Raw genomic sequence first — 14,946 nt, forward strand, 5'->3', positions numbered from 1 at the left:
GAAAGTGAGCCAAAACAAAAATTCCACATCAGAATATAAGCAAACCAGACCAGCAAACTCAAACCTAAGCAAATGAAATCAAAGCCACAAAGCTTCACAGTGATTAAGCAGAAATGCATCACGGTACACATAAGCATCAGGACCAGCACAAAGTGAAACAGTTAAGGGGTTTACCATGGCACCCACTTCATCTTGCAGGGTCTGTGGAAGTTCATAAGGAGAAGGAAAGTGAGGTCATGTACCAGCTACTTGGACTTGACTCCCAAAACTTGCAATCAAGTCCAAGCAGCTGTTTCTAAAATAGAAAAGCAGCAACTTTGCAGGATACTGTTAACAACAAGAAATGAAACAGAATTGCCACAATGACCCTAAAACTGTTATAGTTTAAGGCTTTCTGATGTACAATGTAAGAGCTTTGCATAGAAAATACAACAGTAATTGAAGCTTACTGTATCTCACTGTACAACATAATCTTTCCTAGTGATACATTGAGAATCTGAGACAGCTACATTTGATTAGGCAACTAAAGTTACATGATTGCATCAAATGCACAGATGTTACTCTCTGTACCTTCATGGTCTGTATGTAAGCCTGGTGTTTCTGTGTGTCTGCTGGGTCCACGTGACCCTTCAACAGGCTCTCACACTTCTCCAGCCACTTCAGGAAGGAGCTGACATCAGTCTCATACTCCTTCCACTTCTCACGGGAGGAAGACATCTCGGTGGTTCTCTCATTGGTCAAGTCTTCCACCTGACACACATCAACAAACTTTAAGGTGGGAACATTTTGGTGGCAACATTACATCATACATGTACTTGAATTTTCTGTCCAGATCAATGCCAAAAGATATTCAAGTTGACTAATTTCACCAACTACCATCGCTGTGACAAGTACAGCTCTTGAAACAAAAAACAAAAATGTGGAAACAAAGCTTTACCCAAAAATTCTCCATTCACCCCATACATGTACATGGCTTAATATGGTGTGTAGTCTTTGTTCTTACTGGGAGGCATAACACAAAGATGGGTTTGTTAGCAATATACTCTTGGAGTCTTAGCTGAAGAAGGCATGCCCACCTGTGTGAACCTGTTCTGGACGTCCTCCACCTCCTCCCCCAGGTGAGGCTTACTGATGATCTGCTCAGACTCAGCCACGGCTGCATCCAGGATGGACCTGTGCTCCTCAAGGTCTCTGAAGAACACCTGGAACATAACACATAAACCCAGATAAATATAGATAGACATGAGATGTTTCTGATCAAGCAAATTGATTTTACTGTAATATGAATAGAAAAATTTGGCATACATGATATGAAGCTGATTTACAGGGTGCCTGTTTGATATGGTTAAGAATGGTAACATTTTTCTAGCCTTACAGTATGCTGGACTATAAATATTGAGCATTTGATGACCACTTCCAAGACTTTTCTATTTTACTTCCAAAGGACTCTGGAGGATACACCAGTCCTGGTAATTACCTGCTGCTGCCTGACATGTTCCTCTGCTTGTGCACTGGAGGCAGACTTGGGCAGCTGCTGTCTGAGCGTGCGCTCGGCTTGTTCCAGCCATGGCAGCAGCTGCTGCAGGTAGCCCTGATAGGCCTGCCAGTGACCTACATTCTCCTTTACCTGAAGTAAGATATGGAATTGTTTCAAGTCTGATATATGATTCTATGATGAAGTCAAGATTCATATAGAATATGTCAACCAATTTATCTCTATAGACAGGTCAAACACTCTATTTCCAGGTATTTTCTTTATCATACTTTTACTATGTAAAATATTTCTTAAACTCCCACAGTACTATGGCAGGTACCAACATTCAACATTTCATATGACCAAATGAACAGAGTTACAAACTGAGCTGAACTGGATACCTTAGTGTTGAGAGCCTTGGCCCTGGTGCACAGCATCTCCCACTGCTTGCCAGCTTCCTGAAGCTTGGTCTTGACAGCCAGTGTTTCTGCATCAGTTGCATCTGGAATTAAGCTCTGACCTTCTTTCTCAAGGGCTTCCAGGTCTTCATACTTGTCAAAAATCTCACTGCAGATGCCCTGGAATGAAAAGGAATGGTTAAGACTTCTATATCACAGTCTGCTTGTCTAAAGATTATGAGTTGTGGAAGAGATGATCTATATTTTGTGATATCAAATATAATTTTCTGTTCAAGGAATTTTACAGGTCATCAGTCAAGATAGAGTGAAATTAAATTGTGAATAGAAACTATAATGATGAATGAACCATCTTCAAATCTCTTACCTTGGCCTTATCAAACAGCACCTCCGGGCTGTCTGTGGCTTGTTCTACCTTGGCCAGTTTGGCACCTGATGTCTGAATCCAGCTGTTAAACCGGTCTAACTTGGCATAGAAGTCCTCCCACCTCACCTGTTGGGTTGTCAACAAAAATGAGATGACACAATACACCTGTTACATCTACAGCTACAACGTGAAAGAGGTGAATAACAAAACATTGTATTTCTAAAGTCAATTTGTCATATGGAAGCTTACACATAATATAAACAGCATGTATACAAGTTGATTTTCATGGTTGCTTAACACAGTATCTAGTGATCCATAGCGAGTAAAAGAGACACATTTGAGGTTCCATGAAGACAAGCCACCTGTAAGTTCTCCATGGCTGTGAGGTTGTCCTGCAGGTCCTGTTGGAGGGTGGCGCATCTCTGCTTCAGGTCTGCTGCTTCCTTGTCCCAGGCAGCCTTGTCCCCTACTCCAGGCATGGCCGACATCTGAGACAACATGGACTCCAGACTGGCCAGCTGGGATGTCAGCTTCTTCTGCTGAGGTTTCAAGGACTGAAAAGATGGTGGAAGCTCTGTGTAAGGATAATTGTTTGAAGCTGACAAAAAAAAAATTCCTGTCCTCTGAAGGACGCTTTAGTCAGTAGGCCATGCTTGTGATTTTCAACTCTCAATAATGTCTTCATATGTATGACTATGGTAGAACTAGTCATACGTACTGTTTTGCATAATGACAAAACATATCAAGACCTTAAACAGAGATTTTGCTGTGATGACTTTTTATCGACAGTAAAATTTACCTGGAGTGATTGCACGTTTTCTCCTACAGTTTGTAGTCCCCCCATCTGGGAAGCCTCCTCTATATCCTCCCTGATGTTGTCCATCTCACGGAGCGCCGCTGTCTTCTTCTGTTTGAACTCCTCCAGCAGGCGGTTTTCCTGCAGCAGCACAACAAAAAATCCATCACATAACAGTTCTGATGTTTTGCTATTTTGTCTACAAAGGTAGAGGTAGGAGGTTCATCAAATTTTTTATCAATGGACGGATGCTGATGACAATGATAATCAAGAAAAAACACCAGAACCCCTCTGGAATAAACATCAGTGCTCTGTTTGCCTTGAAGCCCAGAAGCATTACAAAATGTTTTATTCGCCATCACCAACTTTCTTCTTCTTTGTGGGGAGGGAAGAGGGCAAGCTTTTGGGCAAGAAGCAAAAGCATGGGACCTAACTATGATAAGAATGCCTACAACTACACAGAGCCATCCCTTCACCTTCACCATGGCAACATAGGTACCTGTTGACACTTCATCATGTGTTGTACTTGGGGAGGTATTGCTGGGATATCAAAGACAAGCCTTCCGTCTGGCAACCTTCTCAGCTTTCCTCCAGTGATAGAAACTTTCACTTGTCGAGGTCCTAAGGGGGCCGGAGGTGGTGAAGTTTCAGTTGACTCTCCACCGGGTACACCAGGACCAGACATACCCATCAGCCCCACATCATGGCTGAACTTGGATGCTTGTGATTTTTTTGGATCCTTTGCCTCCCAAGTGATCTTGCACAGTGAACCTGGACTGGTCTGTTGTGGAGGTGTGGACGGAGGTGTGGACGGAGGTGGGGACGGAGGTGGGGACGGAGGTGTTTGGCTCTCTGAGTCACTCTCAGAGATTTCATCCATTGTTGGTGAGGCACAAGTGGGAAGGGAGGACGGAGGTGTACTAAGTTCCTTCTCAGGATTCAGTGTCTCCTCTGCTGCACAGGCATCTTGGCTTGTTCTTTCATAAGCTTCAATGTTGTTGGATAATCCATCATTGGTGAAGAGTTGCTGTGAATGGGAAATGGCTACAGGGCTTACCAAAATGTAATAATTGCAATCTTGCCTTAGAGTCCCACACCATTTTATCTTATTGCACTGATGTACATGTATCTTAACCTTAAGTTTAGTGTATGCATGTAAGGACATGACGACAACACAAAAGTTGACACATCTCATGTGTCAATGAATACGCTTCTTCCCATGTAGGAATGTAGGAATGGCCTTACCTCCTCCTGTTGCATGGCCTGTTCAGCCTCCTGGACCCTCTCCCCTGCACCCTGGATGGACCCGTCCAGCTTGTTGTACCGCTGTACGAGGTCCTGTAGCTCCTTCTGCTGACCGACAGCTTCAGGGTCCTGGCTGCCTCCTGTCAGGGTCTTCAGGGTTGTTGTCAGCCACTGGACATCACCAGCATGGGCCTCTTTGTACTTCATCAGGGTCTGGTGGACAAAGAGACCAAAGTTCTACATTTCCCCATGAACATTTCGCCAAGGTAAAATTCCAGCCTCTGCAATACTTGCTTTAGATGTGCATTTCATACTTGAGCAAAGAAATATCAACAGCCTGGATATATAAAAGAATTACATGTATGTCTTGTGACATTTAAGGCAACTGCCCATCTATACTCTCAACGTTGGGCTAGACCCTTAGTCTACATGTACAACTTTCATACATAATGAAGAGTAGTCCATCCAGGCAAAGGATATACACTTAAGTTTGCCTTCATACAATATCCAAAATACATGTAATTTATCGATACTTACCTCCAGTTTTGCCTTATACATTTCAAACTCCTCCTTGCTGGGGACTGTGCTGGACAAATCTCTCAGGGACTTCTCTTCACTTTCCAGCCACTGACTGAATGTTTTCAATCTAAGCAAGGGTTGAGAACATTTTTGAACCCAGTCAATATGGTCTAAAAAAATGATAAAGCACATTGCTGCATTGTGAAATTACAAAACTACAGGAAATACTGCTGTTATGAAAATGTGCAGTTTGCAACAGTACCATGTTTCATCCCTACTGATGGCCTTCCACGAGGGGAAAAGTCATACATATTACACAGCAATCGAGGTCAACATTAACAGCACTAGGGGATGCTACAGGTTAACGTAATGTCTAACCTTTCCCTGTACTGGCTCCATTGCTGAAGTCTTTCCAGAATCTTTTTGTAGATGACCTCCACCTCAGCTCGAAGTTCTCCATATCTCATCTTATACTCTGTGTAGGCATCCTCAAGGGAGGTGTCATCCTTCTTTATGGCCTTCATCTTCTTTGTGGCATTTTCCATTAGATATTTGCACTCTTCACAGATGCTGAAGAATCCGCCCTCCTTGTGAAAGTAATTCTACAACATACAGAAACAGAGATTGATGAGCTATATAGATATACAGGACCAAACACTAGAAAATTGACATCTGCCTTCTTAAGGTATACTTCAGTTAATGACCTAATTTTCTTTGTACCTTATGTCTATCCAACAGTTTCTCAGGGCTGTGTTTTGCATTGAGCAGCTTGATCTCTTCCGCCAGCTCTGCCTCTGTCTCTGTCAGCTTTTTCTTCAACATGGTCTCTGGCTTCTGGAACTGCAGCTTGGCAAGGCGGATGGGCGCCTTTCTTGTTATATCCTAGAATAAGGAATGCATAGCATGTTACCATATGGTATGAACCAACAGACTTGTGAATCAATTCGGATCTTGTGTTCACAAGTAGAGAAAAACAGAAGAGAAGAGGATGACCAACCTTCCAGCGGTCCTGAGTGTCCTGTATCTTCCTCTGCTGCTGGGTGCGAGTTGGCTCTGGCATCTCCTGCAGGTGCTTCTCAGCCACAGTCAGATACTCTCTTGGGATGGTCTCATCCATCGCATTGAAGAAATCCTGGGAATAATCAATCTTCTTAGTCAAAATGAAAAATTTGAACTATCTGAACAATTGAATATATGAGTTTGTCAGAAAGAACATCATTGTACTATTACGCATACACGTGTATACATGTACAAAATTTCATGGCCATCACACTTAGACATAAATGTAATACAGTTAACACATTGTTTATGACCATTACAAGCACACATACCAGATGACCCGTGATGAGTTTATCTATCTGGGTTCCCTCCTGTGCTAGGATAGCTGCTGCCTCCTTCAGCTTCTTGTCCACATCTGCCTGCCTCCTGCCGAAATCCCTCCATGTCAGCAGGACACTGTTCAGCTTCTTCTCCCACTCAGATGCAATGTCCATGCAGTTCTGCAGATGTGAGAAATGTAAAATTAGGGCCTACATGTAGAGACTCAATCAAATATCAAAGAGTTTTACATTTACACTGCACGATATCAAAGTATGCCTCTATCTCTGACCAGTGATTGAAACAACTAAATATATGTCTGAGTTGAGTTTATGATCAGCTCATAATCTATGACAATTTTAATTTTTGCTGTTAACACAGTGCTTTTACAATTCAGAATGAATGTTCTAAAAAGCATAGATAACTTATCATTCAGCTAACAGGTTATGTTTTTGCAAAGTTGTGTTCTCTGTACCTGGAACCTGGTAATGATGTCCGTCATCCGTATCTCCACAATGGACTTGTCCATGTTGTCGGAACACAGACTCAGCACCTTGCTCAGCTCTTTGTTTCTGGCCTCAAGTTTGGAGCGGATCTGCTTGTGACTGATGAAAAATTGCTGAGGGAGAGAACACAATATTGTATCACATTGTAGTTTTTAGCCTTTTAAGAAAAATAACATGTAATACAAATTACATTTAGCATTTGGCTGAACTTTTCAGTGGTGGACAACAGTTATTTATCCCTTCGTTCCATAACACCTGTTAATAATAAAACAGGATATCCATATCACCTGTTAATAAGAAAATAGGAACCATGACTTTGATCATAATAATTTCACACTGCCATTCTTTGTTTCTGTACCTGATGAGATTTGATTCTCTCCTCCAGCTGCTCCAAGCTAGCCTCCACTTTGTGTGACAGGAGAAGCTTCTCAGCCTGGTCCAGCCAGCGGGTGATCTCCAGGCATCCATGTTCTAGGGCCTCCAACGGCTCCTGCATCTCTGTGCACAACCTCATTCCAACAGGAACAGTCTCTCGCACCTAGGAGGTAAAACACAGTCAAACACTACCAACGGAACACATTTTAGCTGATACATGTAGAATTTTTTTAATGCACTCTGTATGTCTGAATCAAGGCAAGCTCAAACCAGGAAAGTTTCTGACCTTGAGAAATCTGTCCTTGATGTCCTTTAGGGCCTCAAACATGGTCTTGACCTGGTCAGGGGGTGTCTCCTTCACCAGAATCTGTCCCAGTTTAGACAGAGCTTTGATGGCACTCTCCTGGGCTGGGATCTCAGCATTTATGTCCTAGAGTGGGGTGCACACAAGAAGAATTTAGTCACTTGTTGCATAATTTGCTTACAAATGGATAGGCATACTGATCTGATGACTAAGTAAGTGACAACCTGTCAGTCTAGAATGCAAGCACCATTGGGTTAATTACGTTATTTTTCACACTTTCAAAATTGTATTGTCTTTAACACCAACATCAGACAACAACTTCAGCTCAGGGCTTCACATAATGCTACATGCTGATCAACACCTGTTCTTTTCTTGTGAAGATACATGAATATGGAAAACAGAAAATGTCCTGAGAGAAAGTTAAAAGGTACAGTATACTGTAGTATCTGAGTGATCAAAAAATCAAAACAAAGGCATTGTTTTTGGTCATTTTACTACATCATACGTTATCACACTGTACAGTGGTATTCACATCATATTAGTAATCTTTATTGAGACACGACAAAAGTACAGCAACTTTCGTAAGGTCTACATGTATAACAGCTACATACAGTACAATTTAACACACATATATGGATATCTAAAGGTATGAATAAATCAACATATAGGGTCTAGCTTGTTATTTACACTATTGGTTAATATGAATGTGACTTTTGTCCAACTCTGTTCCACTTTCTGACAAACCACACTCAAATGTATTCAGTGGTTCACTCAAATTGTTACTGAAGCTTGTTGACAGTTCATTTGTAGTGATATTTCTGTGACACTTGGTCCCACACAAAGCTTCAAAGATTGCCGACAGCAAGGTAAAGTCAGGTATGTATTTTATATTCTGTGGCTGGCTTATGAGTAGGGTACTGAAAATAAGGAGACTTGGCGCGGCTTGCTTGTGTGTTGACTAATACTTGAAATTTGCGAAAATGACAGATATGTTGAAAATAAATTACAAACGTCAATCTGAAAGGATATCTTGATGAATTCAATAAATTTGCAGTTTTGGTGCCTAAATTCTATAGTACATGCTTTTAAAACCAAAACCAATATGGCTACTCACCTCTAGGTCCTGCACATACTCCTTGATGGAGACATAAGTCACCTGGACTGGCTTCTTCAGCACTTTCTCCGCCTTGGTCAGCCAGTCTGTCAGCCGCTTGGTTCCCGTCTGATATTCCCGGTTCATTTTGCTCACTTCGCCTTCCTTTACCTAGTGAGGAAGGAGCAACATTAGCAAGAAACAAACATTTTCCACTGTAATAGACACTACAGGTTTGTTCACACAATGTCAAGTGGACACTGTGACTGTGAGACACTACACTGAAAAAGTCAAACATTTCAGCAATATGAAGCAAAATACTATGCATTTACCCTAGGCAAAAAACAACAAGAACTTACAATCTTCTCAAACTTTCAAAGTGACGACTCTCCTTACTTCATCCAACTCATTGTTGCAACTGGTCCTGTTATTGGTACCATTACAACAGAAAATGCATAATTACTGTAGAACAATTATCACCTGGTCTTTGACGGAGTCAAACAAGTCCTTCCACCTGCCATTGATGAGCAGTAGCTGTTGTTGAATATCCAGGGAGACAGACTCATTGGTGATCTCAATTAGAAAGTTCCCTGTTTCATTCAGCAGAGATTGTCTGTCCTGCCACTGGAACAAGTCCTGGAAGTACTCCTGTACAGGAGGGTGTGGTCAAAGAGCAGACACATTAGCCATATGTTTATCAGTATCAAAAATTGATTGTACACGTACAGTAAGGTGAGTTGGCCTGTATCTTCAGGAAAAAACACTCTTGTAAACACAGACAACTGTGATGAAATCATTTCCACAGCATCCATTGAAGAAGCTAGGATTGACCACTATTTTGTACACTGCTGAGTGTTCAAAGTGACTTGATCTCTGCAACCTAACTGGTGTTAACGCACACCTCACTATGGAGGGAAAGTATTGTCTTGTTCAAAAACAGGAAAGAGTAAAAGTGAATCATTGACTAAAAGCGCTAACATAGGTTGCATACCTAAATTTCAAATTCCCATCAAAAGTTAATTTTCAACTTCTTTGAATCACGAGAAATACTGAGCTATACAAGCATGCTTGAATGCATCTTGTAGTAACATAACCAACACAAACATTTCACTAACATGTTATTGTAGAACAGACAGTCTAAGAGATAAAGCTGACCTTCTTGACATCATCAGGCTTGCTGGCCATGCCTTCAGACTTCTCCAGCCAGTCCTGTAGGAGCTGAACACACTCATTGTACTTCTTCCACTTGTCAATCACCTCCTCCAGCATGGTCTTTACACTCCTGATCTCCACCGACAAGTTCTTCCACTGGGCAGCCTTGTCACTCAGGAACTTACGAACCCTCTCCTTTTCCTCAGCTGGGAGATCAAGGGAGATTCAGAAAGTTCATGAAATCAAAAGCATACATGACATTATGATAATAAGGCATACTTGACATACTGCAATATGCAAACTGACTGCTAGAGGGTGCTTTTCACCCTTGTAGAAGCACTTCTGAAACTGGTTCTCACCTGGAATTTCATCTGCAAGGTAGGCTTCTGCCACTCTCTGTAGATAGGCTGAGGTTGAGTCATATGTCTCAAAGAACTTCTTCTTGTGAATGAACTCCTGCAGTAACCAATGTAATATTTGGGCTATTAGCATTGCATTTTCAGGGAAGTTGCCTAATTTTGTATACATGCAGCATTTGTGGCACATTGAATCTTAAATTTATATTACATTTTTCTAAAACAAGCAAGCTGGCAAAACTAATACAGTCACATATTTCAAGCTAGGAACCTCTGCTGGTCAACTTACAAGTTAAGTTTTGATAGAGAAATCTTTTCTACCCAGTTTTTCTGATATCACCTGATACACGTACCATGTAGTTCTTGAGTAGCTGTTCCACGTGTTCCTGTTTGCCATACTTGATGGTCCAAGACTTGAGTTTGGTCTCTCCCATCACCAGGAATGCCAGCAGCCGGTACTTGTACTCCAAGTACTGGAGCTGGATGAACCTGTGGTATGATCATCACAGGGTCAGGTTGGCAACCATCAAGTGGAAATTCAAATTGTCTAGCCTGGTATAGGGTTAATATTTCATCATGTTCATACAGTGTATAATGTCTATTCAACAATTCTGAATTTAATTGCCACTCTGAAAATGCAATATTCTCCAGTGTAATACACTCTTGCATGTCTCAATTTGTATACTTGGGGGTGCTGCACTAGAGATCTTTTAAACATACTGTTTTTCAATGTGGAATTGTGAGGAAAAAAGATTAAAACGGTCTCAAAAATATTCTGGACATACAGCTAGGGGTAGTATCTATTAAAAGCACAATTCCATTTCAGTCAACAATTCAACATATGTGCATTAACAACCATAGCAGTTCCCAATAAATGTAACAGATATTTAAGTCTCAAAAACTCACCTATGTTGTGAGTCAGATGCCAGTTTAATGAACCTGCCATCCAGGTCTTTGACTTGCTCCTGTGGAATTGTCTCCCCTTTCACCCTCCCTACTGCTTTGACATCTTGGAATGCTTGGGTGTACTTGTCTAGATCCTTGAAGTATGCCTGAAGTGGGATTAACATTACAGACAAATGTAGCAAAACTAATTCTACCTTGTATCCATATCATAATCGGGAATGACCAGATAATCAAGTTTTGCCCACATCATATTCACTTGTTTTGTATGGGATTGTTACCTTATGTTCTTGAATCATCTGAAGGATTTCATTGGCTGTCTCCTCATGCCCATCCTTGGTTGCTGCTGTCCTGTTGACCATGTCCTCCCCCTTGTGAAGCCAGGTGGCGATGTGACCCAGGGGCTGGGGGAGCCGGCTGTCCATCTTCCACTGCCACCGACGGGTCTGCTCCACTATTGCTTCCCACCTATGATGGACAGTTTGCTCACGCTGACTTATTATGTAACATTGACATGAAATAAGCAATATGTAAATGTATGTACATGTACGCTCTGTAAGTGAACCACATTCTAAATTTCTGATGCCTGCATAGTAATAGTATCATTCCAGACTTCCTTATTGGTTGTCAAGAAATCTCATACAAGAAATTACAACACTTCTAGAACAACCTACCTGGTAATCATTTCTGTAATATTGTCCTCTGTCAACATTAAGAGAAGTCTGGCTTCATACTGTTGCTGAATCCAAATGTATGTTTTTTCTTTGTTTGCCAGATCCTGTTTGAAAGCCTGAAAATGCTAAACAGTGCAGTAAAGGGTACATGTTAGAATCAGAAATTATCTATCAAGTGCATGTACTTTGAATGAAACAAACTACATTTGACATCACAAATCTCCTGTGAAGCTATAAACAATACATTCCATAAAACTTTGATCTCTATCCTTTTGCTTAACAAACTTTTCAGCAGTGAAGCACAGATACACATTTAGCACTATGTGGTCTACCTAAGAGACATTGTCCCTAAGTCTGACAGAGAGTCTCAGAAATCAACAGAGCTATCATTGATGACAGTATGGCTTCAGAAAAAAAGAGAGTACAAAAATATTTATAGCAGGTACATTTTGTTTTTTGACTCTTTGGTCCTGTTCAGGTCAAAGATGTTAGATTCAAGACCACTGCAAACTCGGTGCATGAAGATAACCCAGTCTACTTTCAAACAAGGACCAGCAAAGCTCACCGGTACAAAATAATCAATCGGAAAAAGACAGAAAGAATTCCCCAGAAAATGTAACATGCTTTAAAATTGTTATCTACCTCCACTTCCTCCTGTTTAAGTCTCCCTCCAGCAGCCTTGGGACAGAAGATGCAACAAAGCAAGCTTAGACTTATTGGTGCACATTGAAAGACAGTATTCATTCATCTTTTTAGGAGATAAAATCACATCATCATGCAAAGACACACAGCTACAACAGTCCTTCTCACCATATTCAGAAAATCTACAAGGGGAAAGCAGATTGCAATGACTGGCATGCATGCAGGTTAGTCTGATAGAAAGCACAAATCACCAGATAGCTAGATGCAGTGCTGGGTTAGAGTTGCAGAGGTGCTGAAATGAGGAGCTATTGCTGAACTTCACAGCCTGGCAAGCAGGTGGACATGAAATGCTTCCCAAGCTGACAGAACTTTAATTAGTTTACACAGATTTACATGTACCATCATTGGTTAATGTAACTATGTTACTTATAGATAGCATGTCATAAGTTGGTCTTCATTTAAAAGCCTGGCAAAATTAATCCTGTTTAGAAGACTTGCTTAGCACAAAAGTTCATACTATAACCTATAAAGATATCAGCACAATACATTATATGCACTTTTACTGGCTAAGATTAAGCACCAACTATATACCATGTATTGATTAAGTATGACATGGACATGGATGAGGGGGAACTGACCTGAAACTCATCCCCTCTACCGATACCAGGGATGCTGGCGCTGAAGTCCTTGAGTCTGATCTCTGCTCGAGAGATCCAGGTCATCAGAGCCTGGTACTCCTCATTCTCCTCCCTGATGTGCAGCTCCACCTGGGACGGCTCCTGGTGCAGAAAGCCTCAATCAGTCTATCATTTCTGGCAATGTAATTCTGTGCAAATGACCTTTCATTCTTGGAATGGCTTCTGCTTCTAATATGTAATTCCCTACATTTTCATCTACAACTAGCAACACAACACACAATTAACAGGCTTCATAATCAAGTGAACAAGAAGTATTTGTACCACAAGTGTCTACACAAAGTTAATGACAGCATGTGAAACCATTGCTCACCTGCGGTGTGTCCTCCCCTGTATCAGGGTAGGCCTGCAGGAACTGTGCCACGTATGTCATGATGGACTTCTCATCAGGCTTGCTCACATCCACATCCTGGTGCGGATATCAAGACAGAGTTCACATTAAAATTCCATCCAGCAGACATCTCTATGTTTCAATGGTTGTGGCAGTGAGGCCATTAAAAGTAAGAAAGTGACTTATTTGGACATCTACTTCCAAATTCTTCACAGCTCTCATGCATTACTTCTGTCAAAAATAAATCAACAGTCAAATAAAAAAAAGAATAAAAGTACCAAGACTCCCTATGAGTTCATGAGTTGTCTAGTTACATTTTAGTCTGTAAAAATATTCAATAAACACTGACCTGGGGTTCTAAAATTCTTGGAATTCCTAGTTTTTCTTCTGCCGTAGTGAAGGCATGCTCCAACCTTTCCAAGTTAGATTTCTGTTTTATGTCTGCCATGTCAACCAGTTCTGGCTTGACCGAGTGGATGAGAGCATTGAATGCTATACCATCTCTCCAACTCTTCCCAAAGTCCTGTACCTCCACACCTGCAGTGCTCACTCGCCTTATTGGGAATTCAAAGAATTAATTATCAGATCAGCCTTAGATATAACACAGAACCTTTTGTAGACAATCATACACAATTTGCTTGAAAAAGTTGGTTTACTTAATTGCATATTCATCTGGTTTGACAGCAAGAAAAAGGGAAAGAACTTTCCCTACAATTAGTCATGCTGTTTCAGTTACGTATTGTCAGCGATGTCAACAGTAAGGAACTAATGATGTGTACACAGTGTGCAGGACTGTACATGAACATCATGGTTCAATGGCAGTCACATTTTTAAACTATGTTGGACTGAAAACAATGTTGGACTCACAAATCCAACAGTAAAGTTACATAACTTTCATCAAATAACTAACCTGGCTGCAGCCTTCTTTGCCCACTTAAGAAGGGCCTTTTTGGCACCGGCCACACCTTTGAGGCTGACTACCTTCTTCTTAACTGGTGGTTCACCTGGAACAATGATTTCAGTTCATGTGTTAATTACTGACCTTCATATTGGGACCTGTTCAAACACTACTTGCGTACAAAACACCTTGTAGACAGCTTCAATCAAAGTTAAAACTAGTTATTCCAGTTATAAAGTTTGGATCTAATTCCTGTTGAAGTAAAAAAGCCAAACAAGACCTCCCACCTGTGAGGCTGCCAGGCCTTGTGTAAGACGGAGCACCAGTCACACTTCCACTGTCCAAACTACTGGCACTGCTGCCGAGAGGAGAGGCCAGCAATGCTGTGAGGTCCTCAATCTGGCGTAGGAAGAGTACACAAATCCTTCAAACAACACAATCTAACAATGAGAATCAATATAACATGACTGTATTTGGCATATAATGCATGTCATATATGTCCCTACATGCATTCCTAACCCTTGTGTACATGAAGATATGGTATTGTGGCTTAGACTAGAGGCTATGAAGGGTTATTTGTGCCTAATTAATCCTCTACTTCAGAAAAGCACTTGATGATAATGATCTAAATTATGGTCTTTATGACTTACTCATTAAAATATTTGGTTGATAACATGAACAAGTTCCAAAACTTGTTGGAAGAAAACTTGTGATAGCTTGCATTCTTTTGACGTCTCTCTATCTAGACCTTGTATGACCAGACAAGCTGATAACAACTTCAACCACCCAGATAGCTGACCCTTATGGCATGGCTAATAACACTTGAATATGAAGTCATTACAACCCTCCTGTACCAAGGCATGTTTGTCCTTCTTAGCTAACA

The 14,946-nt window shown here is 41.1% G+C and overlaps 1 protein-coding gene across 1 annotated transcript in view; it reads right to left on the minus strand.

Annotated features, from left to right (window-relative positions):
• LOC118411261 (nesprin-1-like) overlaps window positions 1-14,946 on the minus strand; it is a gene marked incomplete in the record, with an annotated part of 114,399 nt that overhangs the window by 76,095 nt on the left and 23,358 nt on the right. Inside the window, 32 exon segments of the mRNA XM_035813467.1 lie at window positions 175-201; window positions 571-750; window positions 1,077-1,202; window positions 1,478-1,627; window positions 1,876-2,052; window positions 2,258-2,383; window positions 2,620-2,811; window positions 3,057-3,194; window positions 3,553-4,080; window positions 4,299-4,511; window positions 4,836-4,944; window positions 5,196-5,419; window positions 5,538-5,699; window positions 5,815-5,949; window positions 6,149-6,316; window positions 6,610-6,753; window positions 6,999-7,178; window positions 7,302-7,445; window positions 8,434-8,583; window positions 8,893-9,060; window positions 9,568-9,770; window positions 9,924-10,020; window positions 10,274-10,409; window positions 10,827-10,972; window positions 11,105-11,291; window positions 11,498-11,622; window positions 12,140-12,175; window positions 12,778-12,918; window positions 13,148-13,243; window positions 13,515-13,719; window positions 14,076-14,169; window positions 14,351-14,462. Coding sequence (XP_035669360.1) covers window positions 175-201; window positions 571-750; window positions 1,077-1,202; window positions 1,478-1,627; window positions 1,876-2,052; window positions 2,258-2,383; window positions 2,620-2,811; window positions 3,057-3,194; window positions 3,553-4,080; window positions 4,299-4,511; window positions 4,836-4,944; window positions 5,196-5,419; window positions 5,538-5,699; window positions 5,815-5,949; window positions 6,149-6,316; window positions 6,610-6,753; window positions 6,999-7,178; window positions 7,302-7,445; window positions 8,434-8,583; window positions 8,893-9,060; window positions 9,568-9,770; window positions 9,924-10,020; window positions 10,274-10,409; window positions 10,827-10,972; window positions 11,105-11,291; window positions 11,498-11,622; window positions 12,140-12,175; window positions 12,778-12,918; window positions 13,148-13,243; window positions 13,515-13,719; window positions 14,076-14,169; window positions 14,351-14,462 — 5,019 coding nt within the window.

This window comes from Branchiostoma floridae, chromosome 1, assembly GCF_000003815.2.
Source record: "Branchiostoma floridae strain S238N-H82 chromosome 1, Bfl_VNyyK, whole genome shotgun sequence".
Lineage (NCBI taxonomy): Eukaryota > Metazoa > Chordata > Leptocardii > Amphioxiformes > Branchiostomatidae > Branchiostoma > Branchiostoma floridae.